The sequence below is a fragment of the Sparus aurata genome, chromosome 9, assembly GCF_900880675.1.
Source record: "Sparus aurata chromosome 9, fSpaAur1.1, whole genome shotgun sequence".
Taxonomy (NCBI): domain Eukaryota; kingdom Metazoa; phylum Chordata; class Actinopteri; order Spariformes; family Sparidae; genus Sparus; species Sparus aurata.
Window position 1 is genome coordinate 34,571,609 of NC_044195.1, and position 25,825 is coordinate 34,597,433.

At 43.1% G+C, this 25,825-nt stretch overlaps 1 protein-coding gene and 14 non-coding genes across 15 annotated transcripts; all 15 read right to left on the minus strand.

Annotated features, from left to right (window-relative positions):
- Positions 1–1,485: 1,485 nt before the first annotated feature.
- trnan-guu (transfer RNA asparagine (anticodon GUU)) lies at positions 1,486–1,559 on the minus strand. The gene has a single exon. It is a non-coding gene; the product is annotated as a tRNA-Asn (tRNA).
- A 284-nt stretch (positions 1,560–1,843) lies between these two features.
- On the minus strand, positions 1,844–1,917 carry trnat-agu (transfer RNA threonine (anticodon AGU)). Its single transcript has one exon. It is a non-coding gene; the product is annotated as a tRNA-Thr (tRNA).
- Positions 1,918–2,163: 246 nt separating this feature from the next.
- On the minus strand, positions 2,164–2,237 carry trnan-guu (transfer RNA asparagine (anticodon GUU)). The gene has a single exon. It is a non-coding gene; the product is annotated as a tRNA-Asn (tRNA).
- A 171-nt stretch (positions 2,238–2,408) lies between these two features.
- Positions 2,409–2,482, minus strand: trnat-ugu (transfer RNA threonine (anticodon UGU)). Its single transcript has one exon. It is a non-coding gene; the product is annotated as a tRNA-Thr (tRNA).
- A 237-nt stretch (positions 2,483–2,719) lies between these two features.
- On the minus strand, positions 2,720–2,793 carry trnan-guu (transfer RNA asparagine (anticodon GUU)). The gene has a single exon. It is a non-coding gene; the product is annotated as a tRNA-Asn (tRNA).
- A 1,178-nt stretch (positions 2,794–3,971) lies between these two features.
- trnaa-agc (transfer RNA alanine (anticodon AGC)) lies at positions 3,972–4,045 on the minus strand. The gene has a single exon. It is a non-coding gene; the product is annotated as a tRNA-Ala (tRNA).
- A 252-nt stretch (positions 4,046–4,297) lies between these two features.
- Positions 4,298–4,371, minus strand: trnan-guu (transfer RNA asparagine (anticodon GUU)). The gene has a single exon. It is a non-coding gene; the product is annotated as a tRNA-Asn (tRNA).
- Positions 4,372–4,716: 345 nt separating this feature from the next.
- On the minus strand, positions 4,717–4,790 carry trnat-agu (transfer RNA threonine (anticodon AGU)). Its single transcript has one exon. It is a non-coding gene; the product is annotated as a tRNA-Thr (tRNA).
- Positions 4,791–4,952: 162 nt separating this feature from the next.
- On the minus strand, positions 4,953–5,026 carry trnat-ugu (transfer RNA threonine (anticodon UGU)). The gene has a single exon. It is a non-coding gene; the product is annotated as a tRNA-Thr (tRNA).
- Positions 5,027–5,272: 246 nt separating this feature from the next.
- Positions 5,273–5,346, minus strand: trnan-guu (transfer RNA asparagine (anticodon GUU)). The gene has a single exon. It is a non-coding gene; the product is annotated as a tRNA-Asn (tRNA).
- A 350-nt stretch (positions 5,347–5,696) lies between these two features.
- trnat-agu (transfer RNA threonine (anticodon AGU)) lies at positions 5,697–5,770 on the minus strand. The gene has a single exon. It is a non-coding gene; the product is annotated as a tRNA-Thr (tRNA).
- A 162-nt stretch (positions 5,771–5,932) lies between these two features.
- On the minus strand, positions 5,933–6,006 carry trnat-agu (transfer RNA threonine (anticodon AGU)). The gene has a single exon. It is a non-coding gene; the product is annotated as a tRNA-Thr (tRNA).
- A 247-nt stretch (positions 6,007–6,253) lies between these two features.
- On the minus strand, positions 6,254–6,327 carry trnan-guu (transfer RNA asparagine (anticodon GUU)). Its single transcript has one exon. It is a non-coding gene; the product is annotated as a tRNA-Asn (tRNA).
- Positions 6,328–6,588: 261 nt separating this feature from the next.
- trnat-ugu (transfer RNA threonine (anticodon UGU)) lies at positions 6,589–6,662 on the minus strand. The gene has a single exon. It is a non-coding gene; the product is annotated as a tRNA-Thr (tRNA).
- Positions 6,663–11,411: 4,749 nt separating this feature from the next.
- rrp1 (ribosomal RNA processing 1) lies at positions 11,412–25,267 on the minus strand. The gene is made up of 16 exons (XM_030429048.1): positions 25,051–25,267; positions 24,514–24,596; positions 23,130–23,187; positions 22,962–23,047; positions 22,106–22,167; positions 21,884–22,013; positions 21,262–21,326; positions 20,897–21,117; positions 18,364–18,470; positions 17,857–17,954; positions 16,573–16,592; positions 16,339–16,482; positions 12,607–13,769; positions 12,358–12,528; positions 11,911–11,977; positions 11,412–11,819 (listed from the first exon to the last, which is right to left on the minus strand). Exons 1-16 carry the CDS (start codon positions 25,175–25,177, stop codon positions 11,596–11,598), a joined length of 2,826 nt encoding a protein of 941 aa, XP_030284908.1. The 5' UTR covers positions 25,178–25,267; the 3' UTR covers positions 11,412–11,595.
- Positions 25,268–25,825: the final 558 nt, after the last annotated feature.

A 25,825-nucleotide genomic window follows, 5' to 3' on the forward strand; every position in this document is an offset into this window, starting at 1 on the left:
TCTTCTGGTTTCAGTCTTTCCAAAGATTTTGTAACCTGCAGCAGGGATTTGTTCCCCTTCAGCCAACAGAGCGTCAGTGAGGTCCAACACTGAGGTTCGGTGAGCAGATCAGGATCCAGCTTCAGTTCGTCTGAGCTGGTAAATGAGAAATATTCAGTTTGTTCTGTTTTTGAACAATATTTTAGCTGAACTAATCATGTGGACGTGCACGAACGTGTCTGCAAACACAATCATGGATGTAACTTTGTTTTGTTGTGCAGAACAACATGTGCAGATTAACATTCAGAGGTGTTCAGGAAACAAGGGACGAGAACTGGAGGCTCAAAATGAATCCTTTGTTTTCCTTCAGCACCTGTGAGGACACAAGGGAGCTGAAATTAAATGTCAGTGAAAATCAATGATCACACACACAAACAAGGCAAGAGACTTCAGTGTGTTGGGCAGGACGCTGAGACTTCACTCCAGATGTTAGAGTTCAAAGTTCACTTCAGTCCTGTTTCTAAATTAAACCACAAACGTGGCTAAAACACCCAGTTTTGTCCCCACAAACAGCTGGAAAATGTCTCGACATCTCATGGGAAAATATTTGGTTTTGTCTCCACAAACACGGCTGTAAATGTCTCCGAGCCTCTTTAAAAACATCCAGAGTGGTCGTGAGAGCTAAACTTTTCCCAGATGTCTCACAGCTGGAAAACGTCCCAGTGTCTTGTCAAAAACATCCAGTGGTCACAAACACGGCTGATAAATATCCTGTTGTTCAGTCCAGAAGTTTCAGGTGTTGTCTCCTCAAACGTGGCTGAAAATTTCTCAACGTCTCCTCAATGTGAACACGACATCACACGTCTTGTAGAAAAGTCAATGTGCTGCTATGAAATGTACAAATTTGAACATTTTGTTTTGCGACTGAGCTCCAAAACTCATCATCCACAAAGTGATTTTCATAAAATCCATGAATGAAACGTTGTGTCTGTTTGCAGCACAGACATCATTTCTCCCATGATGCTTTGAGCTGCTCCACCTCATCTCATTGACACCAGTCGTTTTACAATCAACAGGAAGTCACAGTGGGAGTCGATGAAGTGTCAGCAGCTCCGCGTGTTTCTGTTCTCCCTTTACACAAAGTGAAAACGATCCTCTGATGAGAAGCTGCAGGAAGAACAAGCAGCTGTCACTCTGTGGATGCTTCAGTGCTGATGGTGGAGACGGATACGCCGGCTGCCTCGCAGGAAAAGCCTCCCGGAGGTTCGTCAGCTGGTTTCTCATCACGAGAACTCACCAGCGCTCTGATGCAACCTGTCGCTTCTCATGATCTCAGAGTGTGATGTGCTCATTTGTGGTGTCTTCAGACTGAGCAGCAGAGTGAAGAGTCTCACTGTGTATGTCAAAGAATGAACAGCAGCAGACTGTTTGTCCCGCTCAGTCCAGACGGACTACTAAGTTCAGATAGATACCTGGCAGTGGGACTTGACAGCAACAAAGAGTGCTCGTCCCTGGGTGGGCTCGAACCACCATCCTCTCGGTTAACAGCCGAGCGCGCTGGCCGATTGCGCCACAGAGACACGCTGTGGTGTTTGCACGCCAAAGATCGTGGGTCATCTTCTTCCGAAATAGGTTCTGCTGTGCTCAGACAACATGTACTTTTGATGTCATCAAAGAATCCCTTCTAATTGGCATAAATCCACAGTCTAGTAGATTGCTATCAATGAACACCATTCATTGTTCTTTCCAAGACAGCGACACAAAACATCAGTTTGTTTTCTTATCAAATATGTCTCTGTTTTGAATGCACGTGAGATAATAATGGTTTTAGTCCTCTGCAAACCTCTTTGAAAAAAGCCAAGGAAGGCACCGCTGGGATTTGAACCCAGGATCTCCTGTTTACTAGACAGGCACTTTGACCAACTAAGCCACGGCGCCATTACTCTTGAGCTTTCTGCACACTTTGATCGGAGCAGTTTTTCCAGATCTGGACTCAGCAGCCAGATCATTAAGCTGTAGATTGGAATCCAGTTGGGGGGCGGGAGCCTTTAAGGGTTCTGGAGAACAAAAGCCCCAAATCCCTCTGGAGTGAATGGACATCGTGTCACCCTGCTTGACTTGGAGATGGTCAACTAAGTTCAGATAGATGCCTGGCAGTTGGACTTGACAGGAACAAAGAGTGGTCGTCCCTGGGTGGGCTCGAACCACCATCCTCTCGGTTAACAGCCGAGCACGCTGGCCGATTGCGCCACAGAGACATGCTGTGGTGCTCGGTGGCCAAAGATCGTGGGTCGGCTTCTTCCGAAATAGGTTCTGCTGTGCTCAGACAACACGTACTTTTGATGTCATCAAAGAATCCCCTCTAATTGGAATAAATGAGATAATAATGGTTTTAGTCCTCTGCAAACCTCTTTGAAAAAAGGCAAGGAAGGCACCGCTGGGATTTGAACCCAGGATCTCCTGTTTACAAGACACGCACTTTGACCAACTAAGCCACGGCGCCATTACTCTTGAGCTTTCTGCACACTTTGATCGGAGCAGTTTTTCCAGATCTGGACTCAGCAGCCAGATCATTAAGCTGTAGACTGGGATCCAGTTGGGGGGCGGGAGCCTTTAAGGGTTCTGGAGAACAAAAGCCCCAATTCCCTCTGGAGTGAATGGCACCCTGCTTGACTTGGAGATGGTCAACTAAGTTCAGATAGATGCCTGGCAGTGGGACTTGACAGGAACAAAGAGTGCTCGTCCCTGGGTGGGCTCGAACCACCATCCTCTCGGTTAACAGCCGAGCGCGCTGGCCGATTGCGCCACAGAGACATGTTGTGGTGCTCGGTGGCCAAAGATCGTGGGTCGGCTTCTTCCGAAATAGGTTCTGCTATGAAGAATTCAAGGAAACCATCACGGTAAAAAGTAACACTGTCGCCGCCAACAGAGCGAGGGAGGCTGCTGGCAGAAAACTGCTGACAGTGTAAATGCGCAAGTTAACAATGATTAATATTATGATCAATATTATGGATGAACAAGCACATGTAGCTACTGTCCCTGTACAATGACAATAAAGAGCTTTCTGACAGTGAAAATAGCTCCAGCCTGTAAGATTTGTGTTTGGGCGTACACTGCCCTACAACGGGTGAAACATTGATCAGTTCCTCAGTTTATTCATGGCCACATCAAAGAAATCATTAACTTTACTCATTATCTGTGACAAATAAATACTAGGTTGGCCTAATTAATATTTCATATTGCATTTTATTAAGATGTGGAAGCAGCAGTCGGACATGGCAGCAAGTTAGAGCCAAATACAAACACATCATTCAGAGTGGTATGTAGCCAAGCTGCCCATCATTTTGTCAGTGTGTGTTCTTGCTCAGATTTTCTGCATCACCAACTGAATGTAAGAAGGTTCCCGTGGCAAACAAACGAAGGGCTACACAAACAGTTTGCCCGACAGTGAGCGCACAGCTTCTTCCAGTGGCATTCCTGACACTCGGCTCAATAAGTGAGCAAATGTACCGTATTCCCTCGGCTGAAAATCTATATCGCTCATAGAGAATTTCATCAGGAAATGCCAGCGGATCAGCGCGATCTTGAAGAAGCCGCTCACGTCGTAGTGCTGCCTGAATGATTCTTGCTCCCAGGTCCACCGGGTTCTCAATGAATGGTGACGCCATCTCCGAATGAGTTACACAGTGAAACAGCAGCGCTTTTATAGCCGATTTTAAGCTGAAACTCTGAACAGAACCTGGTCGGGACCAGGTTATGAGCTAAGCATAAGTTACCATGGTGATCTAGCCGGGTTAAAAGAGAGCCACCTTTGTAGTACAGGGAAGCCTGGCTTTAGACTCAACATACCTGCTAACCCACTAAAATGGCTTCGCAGTACAGGCCTCTGGAGACATTCTTGATGGGTTGTGTTTTGCTTGAAGTTGCATTGAATGCACGTGAGATAATAATGGTTTTAGTCCTCTGCAAACCTCTTTGAAAAAAGCCAAGGAAGGTACCGCTGGGATCTGAACCCAGGATCTCGTGTTTGCTAGACAGGCACTTTGACCAACTAAGCCACAGCGCCATTACTCTTGAGCTTTCTGCACACTTTGATCAGAGCAGTTCTTCCAGATCTAGATCTGGACTCAGCAGCCAGATCATTAAGCTGTAGACTGGGATCCAGTTGGGGGGCGGGAGCCTTTAAGGGTTCTGGAGAACAAAAGCTCCAAATCCCTCTGGAGTGAATGGACATCGTGGCACCCTGCTTGACTTCAAGATGGTCAACTCAGTTCAGATAGATGCCTGGCAGTTGGACTTGACAGGAACAAAGAGAGCTCGTCCCTGGGTGGGCTCGAACCACCATCCTCTCGGTTAACAGCCGAGCGCGCTGGCCGATTGCGCCACAGAGACATGCTGTGGTGCTCTGTGGCCAAAGATCGTGGGTCGCCTTCTTCCGAAATAGGTTCTGCTGTGCTCAGACAACATGTAATTTTGGTGTCATCAAAGAATCCCCTCTAATTGGAATAAATCCACAGTCTAGTAGATTGCTAACAATGAACACCATTCATTGTTCTTTCCAAGACAGCGACACAAAACATCAGTTTGTTTTCTTATCAATCATGTCTCTGTTTTCCATTTCCCTGTTCTTCCAGAAGAAATTCTTGATGGGTTCTGTAACGCTTGAAGTTGCATTGAATGCACGTGAGATAATGATGGTTTTAGTCCTCTGCAAACCTCTTTGAAAAAAGCCAAGGAAGGCACCGCTGGGATTTGAACCCAGGATCTCCTGTTTACTAGACAGGCACTTTGACCAACTAAGCCACGGCGCCCTCACTTTCAGCTCTCTCACAGAGTCTTACATGAAGCATGAAATCACACCAAAGTAGTTTGGCGAAAGATGCTTCGTTATTTGGTCAGGGCTAGGAAAAAAACACAACAGAGCCAATCTAGTGGTGGGTGCCCTGTCGAACAGGAAACGCAAGGGGCAAGGAAGGCACCGCTGGGATTTGAACCCAGGATCTCCTGTTTACAAGACAGGCACTTTGACCAACTAAGCCACGGCACCATTACTCTTGAGTTTTCTGCACACTTTGATGGGAGCAGTTTTTCCAGATCTGGACTCAGCAGCCAGATCATTAAGTTGTAGACTGGGATCCAGTTGGGGGGCGGGAGCCTTTAAGGGTTCTGGAGAACAAAAGCTCCAAATCCCTCTGGAGTGAATGGACATCATGGCACCCTGCTTGACTTCAAGATGGTCAACTCAGTTCAGATAGATGCCTGGCAGTGGGACTTGACAGGAACAAAGAGTGCTCGTCCCTGGGTGGGCTCGAACCACCATCCTCTCGGTTAACAGCCGAGCGCGCTGGCCGATTGCGCCACAGAGACATGCTGTGGTGCTCGGTGGCCAAAGATAGTGGGTCGTCTTCTTCCGAAATAGGTTCCGCTGTGCTCAGACAACATGTACTTTTGATGTCATCAAAGAATCCCCTCTAATTGGAATAAATCCACAGTCTAGTAGATTGCTAACAACGAACACCATTCATTGTTCTTTCCAAGACAGCGACACAAAACATAACATCAGTTTGTTTTCTTATGAAACATGTCTCTGTTTTCCATTTCCCTGTTCTTCCAGAAGACATTCTTGATGGGTTCTGTAACGCTTGAAGTTGCATTGAATGCACGTGAGATAATAATGGTTTTAGTCCTCTGCAAACCTCTTTGAAAAAAGCCAAGGAAGGCACCGCTGGGATTTGAACCCAGGATCTCCTGTTTACTAGACAGGAACTTTGACCAACTAAGCCACGGCGCCCTCGCTTTCAGCTCTCTCACAGAGTCTTACATGAAGCATGAAATCACACCAAAGTAGTTTGGCGAAAGATGCTTCGTTTTTTGGTCAGGGCTAGGAAAAAAACACAACAGAGCCAATCTAGTGGTGGGTGCCCTGTCAAACAGGAAACGCAAGGGGCAAGGAAGGCACCGCTGGGATTTGAACCCAGGATCTCCTGTTTACTAGACAGGAACTTTGACCAACTAAGCCACGGCGCCATTACTCTTGAGCTTTCTGCACACTTTGATCGGAGCAGTTTTTCCAGAGCTGGACTCAGCAGCCAGATCATTAAGCTGTGGACTGGGATCCAGTTGGGGGGGCGGGAGCCTTTAAGGGTTCTGGAGAATAAAAGCCGCAATTCTCTCTGAAGTCAGTGGACATCGTGGCACCCTGCTTGACTTCAAGATGGTCAACTAAGTTTAGATAGATGCCTGGCAGTGGGACTTGACAGGAACAAAGAGTGCTCGTCCCTGGGTGGGCTCGAACCACCATCCTCTCGGTTAACAGCCGAGCGCGCTGGCCGATTGCGCCACAGAGACATGCTGTGGTGCTCGGTGGCCAAAGATCGTGGGTCGGCTTCTTCCGAAATAGGTTCTGCTGTGCTCAGACAACATGTGCTTTTGATGTCATCAAAGAATCCCCTCTAATTGGAATAAATCCACAGTCTAGTAGATTGCTAACAATGAACACCATTCATTGTTCTTTCCAAGACAGCGACACAAAACATAACATCAGTTTGTTTGCACGTGAGATAATAATGGTTTTAGTCCTCTGCAAACCTCTTTGAAAAAAGCCAAGGAAGGCACCGCTGGGATTTGAACCCAGGATCTCCTGTTTACAAGACAGGCACTTTGACCAACTAAGCCACGGCGCCCTCACTTTCAGCTCTCTCACAGAGTCTTACATGAAGCATGAAATCACACCACAACCTGGGACACAAAGACTCACAAACACACAACAACATCACCACCGACACAGGCCGGTTCATCTTCTTCCCTCCTTAATATCCTCGTCACTGCTCTGGTTTCATTAATTATTACTATTAACTATAAACATGAACATTTGTGTAAAATATCACCACAAACACGGCTGGAAAATGTTTGACGTCTATTTACAAATGTCCAGTTTCTCTGCGGGTGTGAACCGCAGACAGTCAAACGTACAGCTTGATTTCCATCTTTCCATTTGTGCCTGCAGGTTTGTGAAGTTCAGAGCTGCAGTCCAACTATAATTTTCTCCTCACAGCTCCAGAAAAATGTTGGTTTATTTTGGAGCTAATCAGAGAATTCATCCGGTGCAGCACCCTCGACACAAAACCCCACATGATTGGAAAGCCCAGAATCAAAGTCTTGGTCTACTTTACGTAGATGTCTGCTTCAGTACATAAGCTTATAGAAGTGCTTATAATAAACGACACAGCTCCTGTGCTGCATTCAGAGGTCATTTCCGCCTCTCAAACCTCGAGTGGATTCGGACAAAAGATGTGATTTTGCTGCTCTCCTTTGAGGCGGCGGTGGAGAAATGAAAAGGCAGTAATCTGACAGCTGGGTCAGCGGCTCCCCACTGCTGCTTTACATTAGTTCCAGTTTTTGTTTGGATGGCCGAGACGTTTCTGGGAAAAGATCTGAGGTACGAGTCAGTTCACTGTCCTCAGACTGACTTCAGTCTGCTGACGTCAAAACCATCCAACGCAGTTTTCATCAGTTTGGTATTTGCAAACACAAAGCTGAAATAAAGAGCTGAGGAATGAAATACAAATACAAACATATATTTGCTCATTTATGAACTTCATCAGTATATTTATTTGAACAAACATCCTTCAGACACATTTGATGCTGCAGAACTCTTCAGCCTCGTCGGTGTCTCGTGAGAAACAGGTGATTTTTATAAAAATGTCTCCAAAGTGACGATAAAAAGCTGCATTTACTGTGAAGTGGATGAACCGCTCTGTGAACTCTTTCATTGCAGCTCCGCAGGCCGACAAATGGACGAGCGCTCAGCAGCTTTTCATCCATTTACAGGAGAATTTTTCTCTATAATTGGGGAGGTCACGCTGTTTCCCTCCGTGGAGAGGAAGCGATGAGAGATTCAAATGTCGAGGTCGTTTCCACTCAGTACATCACCGGAGCGGACGCCTTAAAATCCTCCGTACAGACGAGGACGGGGCTCTGATGTGCAGCAGCTGTAGTGAAGAATGAAAAGAAAAACCTGGGAGGAAAAATAAATCATAAATCCTGCTCAATGCAAGTAACACAGAAACTTCAGGAAGGTGTTACAGTTTCAACACGTGTTCGTATCCTAAATAACTTAATGAAAGGTCAGAAAAACATCTTGGTTTGAGCTGAATTCTGTTTATCGGGGACATAGACTTTGATGTAGACGTCCCATGATGCAACAGTGAACAGCAGTGTCTCCTGCTTGTATGTGCTGCTTAGATTTTAAAGGTTCAGTGTGCAGGTTAGCACACGAGGTCCAGACAGACGTGTACATGCATGTTTCTCCAGCTGATCAAACCGGACCAACACAAGCTCAGTTCTGATCCGTGCGTTAAAGTGCAGACGGACTGAACCTCGCTGCACGGGTCCACAGATCAGATCAGCTGTTCACGGGGACGTCGTCCCACCTTCATCTCTGCTCCAGAGCGGCTTCACAGTTAATATCTCACCTCAGATTGGTGACGACTCGAGTGTGACGTTGACGAACACCTTCTTGTGTTCTGTGGCCACCTGTGAGTTGTCAGCATCAGCGAGGTGTTATTTCATATTCCTGGTGTTATTCGTGTTTGTTCGTTGAGTCTCAGCTCAGTGACAGACGTCTCGGCTTTAAAGATGTTTTTCAGACTTCGTGTCAAACTGCTGATGACACGTCGCTGACAGATATATTCATGTTTTCTCGTCTCGAGTTGACTCGACGTCTACAGACTCTGATAAACATGTCGTCTTCTTGTCCTCTGCAGGTAGCAGCTGTCAGGTGTGCACGCCTCCTCGTCATCAGGTAGTTTTCATCAGGCTGAAACCAGCAATTTACCACAAGCCAAACAAACCGTCTCCACATAAAACCACATCAGCAAGCTGCAATTAACACAAATAAACAAGATAAGTTTGGCCGACTCAGACAGAAACTGTCTCCTCTTGTTCCCAAAAGTCCAGTCGAACATTTCAGCAACATGTTGAGTCAGTTTTCATCATTAAATGGTGAGAAACAAACAAAAGAGTCCTCTCATCATCATCCTCATCATCATCCTTCAACGCCGGAGATCCAAAGATGGCAGCCGTTTGATTGACAGCTCATTTGCCTCAGAAACGTAGAAATGATGCACGTTTATGTCGTTTTATGCTTTTTGTATCGGCTGTTTTTCCACCTCAGTGTTTGTTTCTGACTGTTTTATTTAGTTTGAATGCTGAAATAAAGAACTATAATGAGTTTAATGCTCCTGTTATTAATGTCACTGATATCATGAGGTCATTAAAGGTGTTTTTTTTTTATATTTAATTAGAAAAACGTGCTAATTGTTTATATTCACTGATATTGTTACTCAATTTGAACGTGGACCATGTGAGACTGTATGATGTGGACTTGTGTTTTCCAGCTCACAGGTGCAGTTACAGCTCGTCTGCAGGCTGATTATTAGATTAAATAAACACTTTAAACATTATAAATCAATGACAGAAGCACTTGCAGAGCTTCTGACAGCTTGAGGAGCTCAGAAACTTTCACAAGGAGCCCGAAAACATGTCGGCAGTCCAACTCTTTGATTTGACGTCAGGCTGGACCAGGAGAGACTCTGGATGACTTCACAAACATTTACAGGACTAAGAAGAGTTTTTAAAACTTCTCCAGGTGATTAGTTACATCCAGACAATTCATTTGTGTGAAATATGTTCTCTGTAAACTGATTAAACATGTGCTATTTTGCATAAATGTCCAAAAAATATAAATGTGATCTCTGTCCACTCCTGTCCCAACGTCTCGTTATAAACACACGTCCTGTCCATGTCTCCACATGTCATTAGAAATGTCCAGACGACTGAAATTGTCCTGCAGCAGATCTTAAAGAAAACATCTGAGGGAAGCAAAATAGTCCAAAATCTCAAAAACTGCATGAAAAATCAGTTTGCCGCTGAAGTTTCTCCTCTTGAGAGAAGCAGCAGGAACACTTCAGCAGCCGCTCAGCTCGTGTGATAATAAAGCCAACAGCGTCTTTGTGATTCTGAAGTGCTGCTGCTTCTCTTTCAGCTCCACGGCCGTCTGAAATAATTAGGAGGTGTTCTTGTTTCTGGTTATTGTTGGATTATATTCGTTATCTGTCTCACTCCACTCCAACTTCAGACGAGTAAACAACTCCAGAGTTTTCCTGCTGAGAGGAACAACAGAGTGTTCAAGTGTTTCCTCCTGACTTCACACTCACAACACCTCAGATTGGACTCACTTCCTCCCCCACACACTGAGCGCTTATTATAAACTATACTTATATATATTTATATATGTAGGATCTTTAAAAGGTTCTGAGTCAGAGTTTCTCTGCATGATGAAACACTTTGAAACGCAGCGTCAGAAGCTGCAGACAGGAAACAGAAAACAACAACATGGAAGCTTTAACAGCCGACTTCTTAAAAACAGAATTAATAAATTACAAGAAAAATACAATTAAAACAAACATGCTGATGTTTGTCCTGAAGGAAGGAAGACACAAACGAACATGAAATATTTCGTTCTCTGTCAAAGTGACAACATGTTTGAGAGTGAAATCATAAATTGTTTAATTGTTACAGAATAAAATCTTTGTTGTTGTTTTGTTTATTTAACCAGCTGTTTGATTGAACGTCATTCTCATGTTCCCATCAGGTTTTGGTAAGTTTTGACAGGAGACGTCGAAAATACATTTAATTTCAATAAAGAAAATGTATCTAACTAGCATTTGTATTATTTATTTTCATATTCTGTTTCACTCACTCTTCTGTACGCAAGTCGTATTGATTTAATGATTGATCAAATGATGACTGATTTTGTATTTAAAGGAGCAGTCCGTAGTTTTGTTGCAAAACGTTAATGAGCAGAGAAATGTCTGAATAAACAAACTCCTTGTTTACATGTGGCGGACCCTGCCACTTTTCTAACTTCATCCAAAATAACCTCCTGATCACGGATTATTAATTGTCAAGAAGTTGTTGTACATGAATTATCTTCATATTCTTCTCCCTGAATAAAACTTAATGTCTCATTCTGATGACATGAAACACAAATCTGAAGGTGTTCAAAGTCCAAAGAGTTTAATTAACCATGTCCAGTAACATGTTACCTCCTGAAATTAAGTATTTATTGATGATTCCTTTAACACAAAAAATAAGAGAACAGTGCTGGTGAAACAGCTGCAGAGAATTCTGTGTCTTCACTTTGAGTTCACCAGAGAAAAAAGGTAAAAAACCCAGAAAATAATCAGGACTGATCTGTGTGTTAACGAGCCGAGGAGGCACCGAGGAGCCGTGTGGTGTTCAGGTGTATTCATTCTTTTGTGTCGTTCTCAGTTTTCACTTTCTGTTAAAATGTCTTCAGGTTCTGTTGAAGACGAGCGTTCGCGGGTCAAAATATGAATTTAGTTTAAGTAACAAAACTGACGACGAGATAAAAATTGGAAAAGCTGGAATGAGCAACTTTTATTAAAAGCTGGAGTCACTCGGGCAGAAAGGAACACGGAAGGATATCAGATAAACATAAAAATACTTTATAAATCTCCAAAACAAGTTTGTTTGAAATCAGTCTGTCAAAGAGTTCAGAGGAGTTTCATCTACAGTCCGTCAGCGAGGCCGCTAGAAGAAGTCTGCCGCCGACGGGCGACGTTTAGGAGTACTCTTCGCAGTACTCTTCGCAGTACCGACGCTGGTCTTCTTGGGGGTCTTCTTGGGGGTCTTCTTGACCCGGATGGAGACCGGAGACTTTAACACACCAAACTTTGGTTTCTGCTGCGGGTCAAACGGGACTCGTGACGACCCGTCTGGACTCACCAGCAGGCTGCGGTCCGTCTTCCTGAACTCTGACCAGATGAAACAAAAACACAGATTAGTGTCGACGTCCTGCACCGTCTGAATACGTCTGTTATCAATTAAACACATCTCATCTCTCACCAGCTGTCTTGTTGTTCTTGAGACCAAACGTCACCTTCTTGGATTCAGATTTGGGAGTTTGACTCTTCTGTGGAAGAAAAACAAAGAAAAGAAGTCCGATGTGTTTACTGACGGTGCGACATTATAATCATAGGAACAGACACGTTCCACACAGATGATGGACAAGTTTGGATTCATTCTAGAAGACAGGTTTCTCATCCACTTAAGATTCTTTGATCCAAAATGCTAAAATACAAATTCAATGTTCAGTGAGGCATTACTGAACTCAGGTTTTTGGGCAGATATTAGGAAGTTAAAAACACTAAAAGTTCATTATAGTTGTGTTGAAAAAGTACATTTCACGAGGAAAATAAAAAGTATCATCACCCAGAGTCTCGTTCGTCCAAGTTATTTATACATATTTGTATGTTGTTCTATTTAAATCCGTGCTGAGCTCTTCCTGTTTACCTTCTTGCCGGTCCGCGGCGTGCCCGGGCTTCCCTTGGTCTTACAGAAGAGCGGTGTCGGGACGGCAGCGCCGCTCTGAAATGTGATGAACTGCGACCCCAGCGTCGCTTTTTTCTTCTTCTTCTTCTGTGACTTCTTACTGCTCAGAGGTGTGGACGGCTCATCAGCCTCCTGAAACAAACAATCAGTTGAAAGTTAAATACGTCTCAGCTGATTCAGTCTGACGTCAGATTGAACACTCACACTGACCAGTTTCGTCTTCTTCGCGGTCGTCTCTTCTTCGGCGAGGCCGTTGGTCGCTGCAGCCGCCTCCAGCTCGTCGGCCTCGTACTCGAACGTCACGGGGATCTTCCTCTTCTTCTTCTTGGTTGGTTTCTCATCATCTTCGACCTCCTGCGCCTCAGCTCCATCACTGATCTCGTCCGCCTGATTCTTCTTCTTCTTCTTCTTCTTTGCTGATGTTGTCACGGTGACCGGCAGTGTCTCAGCATCCTCCAGCTGCGGGGGTTCCTCCACCGCTGCCGCTCCATCCACGTCCTCTGTGGGTTGTTTCTGATTGTTTTTCGTTTTCTTCTTCTTCAGTGGTGTTACGATGCTTTCATCCACAGCCGGGGTCGTTTCCTCCTGCTTGTTCTTCTTCTTCTTTTTAAGTGGCACAGCGGCAGCTTCTTGTGACGCCTCCTCAACAACTGAAGTGGTTTCAGCGCCTGTGGTTTTTCCCTCCACCTGGACTTCTGCTTCAGCCTCAACCGTCACCGCTTCATCCGCCTTCAGGCTCTTCTTCTTACTCTTCTTCTTGCCTGGAGTTGTAGCATCAGTTGGTTTCTCTGGTCCGTCTTCTTCTGTGGACACGCCATTAACCTGTAACTCCTCCTGAGCGTTCTTCTTCTTCTTGGCAGGAGTTGTGGTTTCAGTCTCAGGTGTGGTCGTCTCCTCCGGACCGGCCGCTCTGCTCTCTTCTTCTACAGCGGCCTGCGGTTCAGCAACAGCCTCGTCTGTTTGTAACTTTGCCTTCTTCCCTTTCTTCTTCTTCTTCTTCCCCGACACTGTAGCATCGGCGTGGGAGGACGTCTCCGGTTCTGGTTCGACCTCAGAAGTCTTGTCGTCAGTCGTGGAGGGAGTTGTTCCGCTGGTTTCCTCTGTGACGGTGACTGAGGGTTTATTTACCTCAGAGAGAAGAAGAGTTTCTGACGAAGCATCCGTGACTTTTACAGACGAGACGGCGCCCTCTGTCTGTGAACCTTCAGTCTCTTTATCAGCACTTTCACTTCCCTCTCCTGCTTTCTTCTTCTTCTTCTTCTTCTTCCTCTTCTTCTTGTTTTCATCATTCACGGTGAGGTCAGCCGGTTCACTGTCATCTTTTGCAGAGTCTTTGTCTTGCTTGTTGAGTGTCGACGTCTCCTTTTTCTTCCCTGAATCAGCGAAGACAGATCAGATCAGTCAAATGTTCCTCGTCATTAAATGGAAACGAGATACAATGTACTTCACTCCATTTCTCACGGACAAAATGTTGAGGAGGTTGTGCGATCGTGATTTCTACTTGATTATAATTCTAGTTTGTGGCTGTAAGAAACTCAGAGACGTATTAAAAAAGTTTGAAATGACAGAGAAATAAAAGTTTTGACACTTTGGACAAATCTGCTGTGACATGAATACAGACGCAGACCGTACTTAACATCTGACACAGAGTGTAATTACACATCCACGTCTGAATGCAGGAACTGATGAAAAACGTCTGATTATCGTCAGTATTGTCATTTGATTTTAATTGGCAGCTTCGCTCAGACGCCTGTGTCGACGGATCAGAGCTGCTCCAGTTTCACGGCTGTAACGAGGTAATGAGTCCAACTGAGGGACTTATTTAAGATAAATGTCCCCAGTTAGAAACGTTATCCAAGTACATTAAAAAGGTCAAATATGTGAACTCACCGACACATTTCAGATTAGAACAGAATCTGATTTGTGCTTATTAAAGGTCAATTAAAAAAATAAATAAAGACTCACGTAAGGATGTGGATTCTTCTCACGTACGATTCAGAATCAATTCACAAATGTCAACAATAAGTTTTCTGAATGTTGATTATTTACATGATGTTGATGGAACAATTACACACGATCGAGTCATCCTGAAGTCCGACTTCAAAGACAGGCAGCGATTGTAAGTGTTTCTTTTATTTCACGATGGAATAATCACAAACAAACCGTCACGTGTTGGTGAATCCTCGTTACGACGTCGCTCAGAGACTCACATTAACCCTCCGACCCAAATCACTGTTACAACCAGGGATGCACATCTTAAGTAACTCCTTTAATCAACAATCACTGCATTTACAATCGATAGATCATTAATTATATATGATATAACACTGACATGATCTATGATTGATGAAAAATCACACCAATATTTTGTGTTTTATTTGGATATATTTGAAAAGCAAGTTTCTTCAATCTGTTATTGTAAAGTATTTTTTATTTGTGTCTGTCTGCCAATAAAAGACATTAAATGATTTAAATTCTTAATCAATTAATCGCTGTAATCATTAACATCCCTCGTTACAACACAGACGTGTTTATAGCGAGTACACGCAGGCGTCAATGTTTGTTTCTGTAGCTCGAATCACTTTTTCGCGCTTAACGTTCAACTTTTTTAACGTGACGGTAGATTACATCAAGAGAACTTAAATTCTAAAATATATTTCTTTGTTTTCCATTTTCTACATTTCAAAGCCTTTTTTTTTCTTCCCCTTCAGATTCAAACATTCGAGGAGTTGAGAGGTTTGCAGGTCGATGCAGCGCCGACGTGTTTCTCTGTCAGAGGTTAAAACTTACAAAAACAACTCAAACGTGCTTCTGTTCCTCAAATGTGACGTCTGAGCTTCAATGTGCAGAACGACGTTTGAAAACTTTGATATTGATCTCTGTGGGAGAGACGACATCAGGAGGAAAGTTCTGGAAGCTACTTCATGAAATTTGATGTGGAAACTTCGGTATTTTAATTCATCAGGTGTTCGAGGTTCGTTCTTTTGAAGAGTATTTTTCTGGAGGGTGACATGTTTCTACAGCCTGCTGAGAAACGTTAATTTGAGTTACGTATATAAAACTGACTTGGCTTGATGGGTTAGTTTAGCCGACTTCACAGCAGTCAGCTCTGCAGCAGAGAAACAGAAATGAGTCTCTGGTTTCGGTCATTTTAAGACAAGAAAAGTAAAGTTTATGTTAAAGTGCTGGAATGAAATCTGGGGAGCAGGACTCGACCTCCCACATGTTGAACTATGTAAAAGGAACAGACGGTTTGCTCGCCGACTCTCAACCTCCTCTGTGTTTTCCATGTCAACTGAAAACACTGAATAAAAGAAAATCTGACAGCAACCTGCTGAAACCTGCTGCTGTCTTTTTGTTGCTTCTGTCCACATGAATAAAACATGAGCTGATCGTACTCCCTGTTTGTAGTGTCTTGTTTTTGTTCTGGGATTTATTTTCTTCAACAGACCCATTTCAGTCCGTTGTCAGATTGAATGAAGCACCGAGTGAAGGCAGAGGCATCAGATAATCGTCTTCATTTTGCAACTCCTTCAGTAATCGACTATAATTGTGTCACGTCAGAATGGATGTTTTGTTATCGTGCTCACACGCGTGACTCCTTTTTGTGTGTGGAAGGTAAGAGAGCAAACCGTTTTCTGGACGCAGTGAAAATGTTTCTGAAACATCCAACAATGCGGATGATTTTGTGAGTTAAGTTTTGGACATTACTGATTTGCAGGAGCGCTGCAGTAACTGGAGATGTCTGGAGGTCAGACTGTGAAATATATTACGGGGAGAAAACATGAAGAACAAATAAAAGATGTTTTTGTACTTCATAAACTCACCAGCAGTTTAAGAAAAAGTTAATATTTCTTCACGATAACCTTTAGCTGCCTTCGTTGGTTTCAGATTTGAAAGGTTTGCACAGTCAGAAGGTAAAAGGTGAAAACATGAAGAAACCTTTTCTCTTCTTGGATGTTGGCGCTCCGTCCTCCTCGTCCTCCCCGCGACCTCCCGTCCTCTTCATCCTCTTCCGGCTGCCGAACATGTCGTCGTCCTCGTCCGTGGAAACTTCCTCTGGATACTCATCCTGAGGGAAGATACCTGACAGGAAAATCCACACAGATGAAGAGTGAGGTCGAAGGTCAATCAGTCTGATTTAATGCAGATTAAAGAAGGATCATCAGCTCCTACCTTCACTGAGGTCACGCAGTCTGTCGGCCAGCATGAAGAGAAAGAAGAAAAATACGTCAGTTTGGATTTGAGCAGAGATCGATCAGAGGCGGAGGCAGATTTCAGAATCAGAACCATCAGCGCAGATCAGAGGGTTAAACACTGTGTGCTCGCTGAATGCTGATTGGCTGATGAGCAGCGGAGCAGTAAATCCAGGTGTGATGGAGCTTCTGACTCCTCCGAGCTCCGTCTTCATCTATAAACATCACCTGGACGGGAGCAGCGTCAGACATGAGGCCGAATTCATCTGACTTTCTGCTGCAGGATGAACGAGTTTGATGTTTCATTCTGTGTTCAGAGACCAGAAGCCTTTTAGCTGCCGGGCAGAAAATATCAGGTGTGATAGAAACAGACACACGCCGTTTGTTTTCTACCCGACACTTCAGTGAAACCTGGAGGGAAACGATGCGGTCCACAGCGTCTGCTGCGTTCAGACGTGCTGACAGACGGCTGCCGGAGGTTTCTCTGAAATCTGCTTTTTGTTACTCTCACAGACAGTTTGACGAGTGGAATCAAACAGATGGACACTTTTCTGCTCTGATGAATTCATTAATTTATTTCAAACCAAAAATTAAAACATAATAAAAAAACAAACAAAACAACAAATATATATTTAGAAACCTGCACCGTCAGCTACTTATTTTGGATCTAACAGAGTAACTAACCCACCAAATTACTGATGTTAACAGGAATTTAGTGATGTAAATCAAGTATTTGAATCATGCATATTTCCCTATAGATGTGATACAGATCGCCCTCTGCTGGTTGAAATGTGGCTGCTGTACATTTTGTGATTAGTGGACCTGGAGGCAGCTTTCATCAGCGATCACCTCCCTCCTCTTATAAAACCAACGTCTCCTACAGACCGAGCAGATACGATCATTACGTGGACTGAATGTAGTGGATAAAATGTCTGCGGTAACAGGGAGGGGCGAGTCTGGAACTGACTGAATCACACAGAGACTACAGAGGACTGATTCACAATAAAAACACGGTGCTGAATCTCAGCTCCTCATGAAGCATCTTTAAAGTCCAGAGAAGAGAAAAAAACACAGCTGCCTTTAGTTAGTTGCATCAGACACAGCGAGAACAACTTCATCGAGACCACTGCGAAGTGTGCAAAGATAAAACCCAAGTTGTAAAGAACCAATACGGTAAACGATGAACGTCACGTGTTTCCTCACACGAGTACTGCAACATCATTGTGTGGTGTTTTAAAGGAACAGTGTCGGAGCTGCTACTCACACTCTGACGATCCTGTAGAGTCTCTGTCTGTTTCTGCCCGGCGTGCCGCTCCGACTCGCCAACCCAAACAGCCTGTCTGCCAGACCTGCGTAATCAAACTACAAACACAAGAACAATAGCTCGTCAGAGACTTAACGAGCTGATCGGCATCCTGATGAGTTCAAATCAAACACAGAGACAAACTCTGTTCTGATGTAAACCTGCTGAGGAGGAACGACACAGACTGACAATTTCCTCAGAACACTTTGGATTCCTGCAAGTCATTTTTAAAAACACACCATCAGTTTCCACGACTATTTTCTTCCCTACAGGCAGCAATTTTCACTTCGATCAAACAATCAGTCTGCAGAAACTCAATTCAAACAGAGAAAATTATTCTGAACAATGATGCGCTCACAGACATCTGGAAGGAGAGTTTCATCTGAGCTTTTCTGAAACGTGAGTAGAATAAAACAACCTGCGTTACAACAGGTTGAATTAAAGAATATAAATGAAGAGAGGCTTCACCTGTAGGACCGGTCCGATGTCCTCGTCACAGGGTCCCTCTGTGTCCGAGTCTTCTTCTAAGTGAAGAAGCTCGTCCTCATCTTCGTCTTCCTCGTCTGATTTATTGCCTGAAAACAAATAAACCATTTAATTCTCACTGAAATCACTTTCTGTTATGAGGCTGAAAGCACCAATCCGTTATCAACTGGCCGATAAATCACGTCGTCAGTGAAGCTCTACAGTCGAGTCAACAAACGATAGACGTCAATAATTTGGAAATTTCATGACAGATTTTCTTTGAACCAATCTCTTTATTCCAGGAGACGTTAACAGGCTAGCCTTTATAAAAAGGGGAGTAATTGTTATTGGATTTCAGTGGGAAAATTATTTTTGCGCATTTTCAAGAGGAAACACACGTTGCTCCACACTTTGCTTTCTTGACACACCTGAAAAATGTTGTTTTGTCATATTTTGCTGTCAGACGGAGTTCGTCACTGTCAGGAGGACGTGACGTAGCGCCTCGTTATCTTGGAGGCGACTGAAATAGGGGTGTTCCAACAAGGGTACCTCACGATTCGATTATGGGAGCTTCGATTCTTCTATTATAACGATTGTCAATTCAATTATTGGTGCCACGATTCTTCTATTATTGCGATTTTTGATGCTTTTTTCCATACAAGATTGATTTTGTCTTCATCTGTGGCTACATTTGTAAATAAATAGCCTATAAATTAACTCAGTTCCTCTAAAACTACACTCATTAAGTAAATAACAAGGTTTTTTGAACATTTGACTTGTATTTTTCAAAGACACAAAATATTTTATTTTATGACTATGTAAACATTTGCACTTTGACCTCCTTAACTTTGACCAGGGAAAGCTCCACTTGCCCTGGATTTAATGAGTTCATTAATTCAAGTAAACAAGATATGTACTTCCATCAAATTTATTTAATGGAAAATGGAAACCTATTCAGTCTGGAATATGGAGATGATAACTTAACAAAAAAGCTGCCATATTCCAAGGGAACAAATTGCATTCCTCTGAACAAATGTGCATAATTCAACTGAACTCATGGATTAAAGCAAAAAAAAAAAAAAAACATCTTTTGACTGAGCTGTAGCCAAGTCATATTCCCAATTTATAATTTGTGAAACATGTTACAGGGCACGTTACCTGACATGTGCTAAAAAGATAAGATAATAATATAGTTTAAATATTTGACCACCAGTGTTCTACAGGAGGATCTGAACAGCTGTTCTATTCACACTTAAAATGTTTTTTGTCTTTTCAATGTAATTTTCAATCAGTGAAATCAAACTGGGCCAAGCTTCTCTCAAGTTTTACTCTTTCAAATAATCAACCATCTACAGAACTTTTCAGTATGCTATTTTTCTACTTCTTCTCATCATCATTATCATTAATTAATATTATTATTACTAATAATATTGTTAAAGTGAGCTTCTTATCATTTACCAGAAAAATGCATCATACAAACAGCAACTTTTGCATCCTTGTCAGTCTGATGGCGAGTTATCACCTTTCTGTCATCACTAACATGCTGATTTCAGCATTGAGCTACAATCAGGCTACATTCATGATTTTGTACAGTCAAACTAACCAAAAACTTCTTAGTGATCATTATAAAGTTTCAGGGCGTTCCTGTAACCATGGTAACTCACGATGCCAGAGGGGAGGAGAGACGCTGAAGCCGTTTACACAGATACACTGCAGACAAAGTCCAGACTGTAGTTGTTATTTCACACATGTTGCACACAACAGGAGACTCTCCGTGTCAGACGAGTTCTCACGTGTTGACTAAACTCAAAAACTAATTGATAACGTAGCAGCGCGACGAGTCCTTGCTAGCTAAGCAGCTAAACGTTAGCGCCGCTCCGTGTTTAGCTCCCGCCCTGTGTGGGTCACTGCACTGTCATTGGTCAGGCAGCACACGCTGTTAACGATACCATTGGCTGTAGAGTGTGACAAGCTGTCAATAAAGCTCAGCCAACAGTTGTTCTCCTCCGATCTACATCGATCTCATAAGTCGCCTCTGTGAAGTTTGAATGACGGGAATCCGTCGTAGCGACGGAGAACTTGAATCCATGTGAACTTATTCAGTCTGGAGCTTCAGTACAGTGAGGTGAACACAACACAAACACAGAGCAGAGCGGCACTCACGCTCATCGGTGAGGGAGTTTGCAGCGCGGCTCCATGGTGCGCACCACTAACCGAAACTAACGTTACTGCTCCGTTTGTTGTGGTCCCACTCACTAACCAGTCCGGGCTGCGCGCGCTCTAAGGTTCCGGTTACGTGTTTCTTGTTCCGGTCTTGCGGCAAAGCATCGACGTTAATTAATCGATGCCAAATCGTCACGTGAGGCATCGCGATGCATCGGCACATCGATGAATTACACCCACCTCTAGACTGAAACTCTTCATCAGAGCAAAAATTCAAAATGTTGGGCGACTCTTTAATGTCTGCCGAGCGACACTAATCAAAGGGTGGAGATAGATTTTGTTCCCTGTGCAGTTTTTTCTGATTAACACGTACCGTTAATCTGCTTCACCGTCTTCTTCTTGCCGGCTGGTTTTCTCGTTGTTTTCTCTCTCAGCTCATCTTCTTCTTCGTCTTCCTCTTCAGACGCCTGTCCAGAGTCTGAGTCTGAAGCCTGAGCTGCTTTCAACTCCTTCATCAAGTCATCAATAGCGAAGGGAGCCTGATCGATGATGGTGCCGAAGATGTTGGTACAGATGCCGCTGAAAAGAATCCGACTGGAGAGACGGAGAAGCAACAGACGACACAGAGAGCAGACGGTGAAGAGTCAGACGAGCTGCACTAAATTATAAATTCAACACATTACTTGGAAACAGCGTCACAATAAAAGAAGCAGAGCAGCTGATCTGATGTGGACTTACTCTTTTGTTTTGGATACTGTTTTGCAGAACGGCTCGATGAATGTCAAGTTCTGATCAGCAGTGAGCTGAGAAGAGGAAAGAAAGATGTACAGATCTCTGGAGAGTAATTCAATTCAATTCAATTCAAAGAACTTTATTTTTCCGTTAGGAACTTCATTTGTAAAAAGCGTCAGTGCAGTGCAAATTTGAGACGCTCTCCACCTGTCGCCATTACAGCGCCAATCAGAAGTTTGTAAACGTGTCGTCTCAAACTGAAGAACGACTGACGGATCAACTGATCAGTGCATCAGCAGAACATCGTAACAATGAGTCAGATAAATGTTCAGTTATGGATCAAATTAAACAATCTGCAAGAACAGAGACAGAACAGAGTCTTTTTAAATCTCTTTGCTCTAACTGACCTTTGAAGGAAATGGAAACTAAGCTCTGAGCAGAAAACAATGATATTCAGCTTGAGATCTCACACAGAAGCTTCATTTCCAGTTTCATACTTCAATAGCTGAAGGCTGAAACTGATCGTACTTGATTTTTCTTTCCTAACTTTAAAGTGAAAACGAGGCTTCATTTTTCAGTTTTGCAGCGTGTGACACACTGACACGAGTTTCTTTGTGTGTTTCTGTACCTCTGCTGAGCCCACAGCTGCCAGCTCAGTCATGTAGACGTCCAGGATGTGCAGCTGCAGCCCGCTGGGCGCTCCGCTGCTGCTCTGCAGGAGCTGAGCCGTCAGCAGCTCCAGGAAGCTCGACACCACGCTGAGGAGACAGCACACACACCGTTACTCTCTTTAAAATGTGACACGAGCATGACATTAAAGGTTTGGTACACACAGTTTTTAATACATTACCTGCTGTCCCAGTTTTTCCTCTTGAGCATCTCAAACGTTTGTCTGAACATGAAGCGAACCAGCTGTTAGAGACACGGAGGAAGATAATCACCATTATTTCATTAAATTAAAACATCTAAAATACTCTCAAACAACTACCACTGATGTCTTGATAGAACAGTGCGTCAAAGAGTAATCACATGTACTCTGCAGAAACATGTTCCTCTATTCATCTGTATTTTCTCCAGTGATGTTCAAACCAACAGAATAAGGGCGACCTGTGACATCACTCCCACTGTGGGACCTCCCCTTCATCGTCTCTGCTGTATATCTGAACCGACTATGTAGCCAATCAGTGTTGGATTCTCAGGTGATCTCGCAAATCCAGCAGTCTCAAGGTGAATATTTGGGTAGCAGGACTGCTTAGCACGTTCTCACGTGATGTGAAAGTTACAGTTGGTGGCATTAATGCACCAATCTAACCAGCTGGTTTACCAACCATCGCAGAGGAGAGTCACAATCAAACAGAGGATGAGAGTGGAGTCATTTCTACAGAGAGGAGATTTTATTCCCCACCCCTCGCCAGAAGACGAGTTTGTCTTTTTTTTCCTTTATTAAAAGCACCAGAAAACAGGGAACACAGGCAACAGTAGAGTAAAGTGTTGGATTATTTGTCCAGTGTGAATTTGATTCATAAATACACAACTAACTTTTAAAATTGATGTTCTAATTACTTAAACTGCATCAGATTAAAGTCATTAAAACCTGAAATTTGCATTCATGTCTGGAGGTCATGAAACAACCTCAAAGTCTTCAGTTAGTTCAGAGTGAAAACTCTTTAAAGTTAAAACTCATCCTGGATTCTCGTCACACTCACCTGGAAGAACTTGTCCATCCGCAGCCTGTCGATGCCGGTCCACTCCCTCTTGAAGGTCTGCAGGAAGCTCTCCAGGAATAAAAACTCTGCAGGGAGGAACACCATCATCATCACTGTGGTGAAAAAGTTCAAGACTGATTCCACTGAATCGTGTGGTGGGAAACTTACGTCCGTCTACGTGCTGGAAGCTGTGGATCAGGCTGGAGATTTGTTTCGACAGCTCCTCCTGCAGAAGAAAAGCAAGACTGCATTTAATATTAAGAGCAGCAGGAGAGAGGTGGTCGACTTTGATTTGGACTCTGAGTAAGTTTTCATTCCATCAGGACCCAGGAGGAATGTTGTGGCTGATAGCAAATCAGATCAATCAAACAGTCTTTAACTCAGTATTTCTTTATTATAAAAAACATAAAGCAACCTCATGTTTGGCAATGCACACAATCAGTCAATTAGTTAATAATAATAAAGAAATCAATCGGCATTGATAATCTGCTTATCCATGCAGTTGTTTAATCAAGCAGAAGTGACCAACATTAACCTGTTCCAGCCTCTCAGTGTGACGTTTTTACGCTGTTTGTATCTTTTCTCATTGAATGTTTGGATTGTTTTTGACAGTCGATCACAAAAGAAAAGAAGAAGAAGAAAATCCCTACAGGTGTTTTTCAGGACTTATCCAAGAATTACAATATTAAGCATTCATATGGAGTTTTAATTCTCTCGGCCCTGAAATGCTAGAAAATTATTAACAGGACTTTCTGACAAATATGTACGGAAAATACACACAACTATTGAAAAGTGTGGGAGCTTCAGGTTCAAAACCTTCACTGGACTAAAACGTTTTCTGTCAGGTCTTTTGTGCTTTTAGGTTGAAGAAAGACGTTTTTACAAATAGGTGTTATTTTGTATGATTAGGAGAAAAACACACAATGGTTCAACCAGATAAAGCCAATACCAATACCAAAACCAATAAAGGCAACTTTACACAATATAAGAGCGTCCACGTGATTAGTTTATACTATATGTACAAAATATGTGTAGATCTGTTTTGTAGTTCATAAGAAGCCACTTCAAAACTACTAGTCACTGTAATTTTACATATTTGAAAATTTAAGTAACTAAATCGGCCCCACAAGGTAAAATTCAGTCCTTCAGTCTCTTTCTCACAAATGAGCGAAGGCCCAAAGGTTGCTTATAATGAGTGTGTTCTGCATTCACACACCTGCATGAGGCTGTACATTTCCACTAATCTCTCCTTATATCCTGCATTCAGAATACTAACTGTGTCCATCAGGTAGATAACACAGGCGTCCAGGTAAACACAGGAAATTAAACCTGAATAGGTATAAAAATAAATGTATTCCTCAATCAGCAAACATAAGAAGGACAACGTGATATGAGGGTTGTTTCATGTACCTGAATGTGGCGTACATGTCTGTGTTTCTCCCTCTGTCTTTTAATGATTTTATGTATTTTCAAGCGGTCACATGTCAGAGACAGATTTCCCTCAGAACCAATAAAGTCACGTTGAATCTCGCCACACAGCAGTGAGACATACCTGCAGCAGGGGTTTGTCCTGCATCCACAGACAGTAGAAGAGACCCTTCCACAGCTTGAGCAGCTCATCACCTGTGAATCCACCTGTACAGAGGACACATCACTGTGACACATGTCCTGGAGCCACAAGTTAGCTACACTACAACTGAATGATCAGACACTTCATCGATAACCTTTACTGACTTTTTGATCGCTGACTGCTTGTTTACCCACTAAACTAGCAGTATCAAAGGTTAATGTCCCAGTTATCATTACTACATGAATTAGTGCTCAGTTAGCTGCAACGATGAGCTCTTGCCCTCAAAGCTAATTTGCATCCACACGTGTGAACAAGGCTACTATTGACTGAACACAAAGTGCGTCAGCTCACTTTACATCAGACATCTTTTAGTCTGAAAACTAACCAACAGATTATCACCATTATGTTTTGTTAGGACTGTTCTCACTTTAAAGCAGAAATAATGCTAATTTAAGCATTTATAGCTGTGTTAGCCGGCTCTGTCAGAGCTAGCATGCTAAATCGGACAGGCTAGCTTACCTGCCGCTTTCTGTGACCGGGCATTTATATATTTCCTCAGTTTCTTTATGGCCCTGGTCCGGATGGGTTTCTCGTTGGAGGCTAATCTCTGAGCGAACTGGACCTCCGGCTCCTGAATCGACGCCATGTTCACACCGATTCACGTGGAGCGACGCTTCACCCTCCTCCGCTCTGCTTTACTCTGCCGTCTTCCCACGTTTCCTCCGTGAGGCGCGGACTGATGACGTCAACAGAGCGCATCTTGTTGTGGTTCTGCACAGCTCCACAGAGTGGCGTCATCTCCCAGCTCCACTGCACTGTGAGGGACACAAACAACATTATCACCATCTCAAACTCACGAATTAGAAGAGTCATATGTATTTAAAAATGTGTTTTAATATTATCATTATCATTAATATTATTAAAATAACAACAACAAAAGTAATGATAATAATAACAACAGGACTAGGGAAATCCTAAAATAAACCTAAACTTCTTCATAAAGAATTCCCATTGGAGTTTTAATGTATGGGAACCCTAAAGGATTTATTGGAACCAATATAATTAAAACAGAATTACAATAAAACTGAGGAAATCCTTAAAGACAAAAACATTTTTCTTATAGGATTTCGGAAGGATTTTTAGAAAGGTTTCTGAATCCTAAAGGTTTCATCGTAAACTTAAAAATCCTGTAGGACTTCTGAAAATCCTACAGGACATTTTGACAAGGGATTTGGAACAAAAAGGTGAATGACACAATAATTACTGTACAAGAGCTTAACACACACGATAAAAG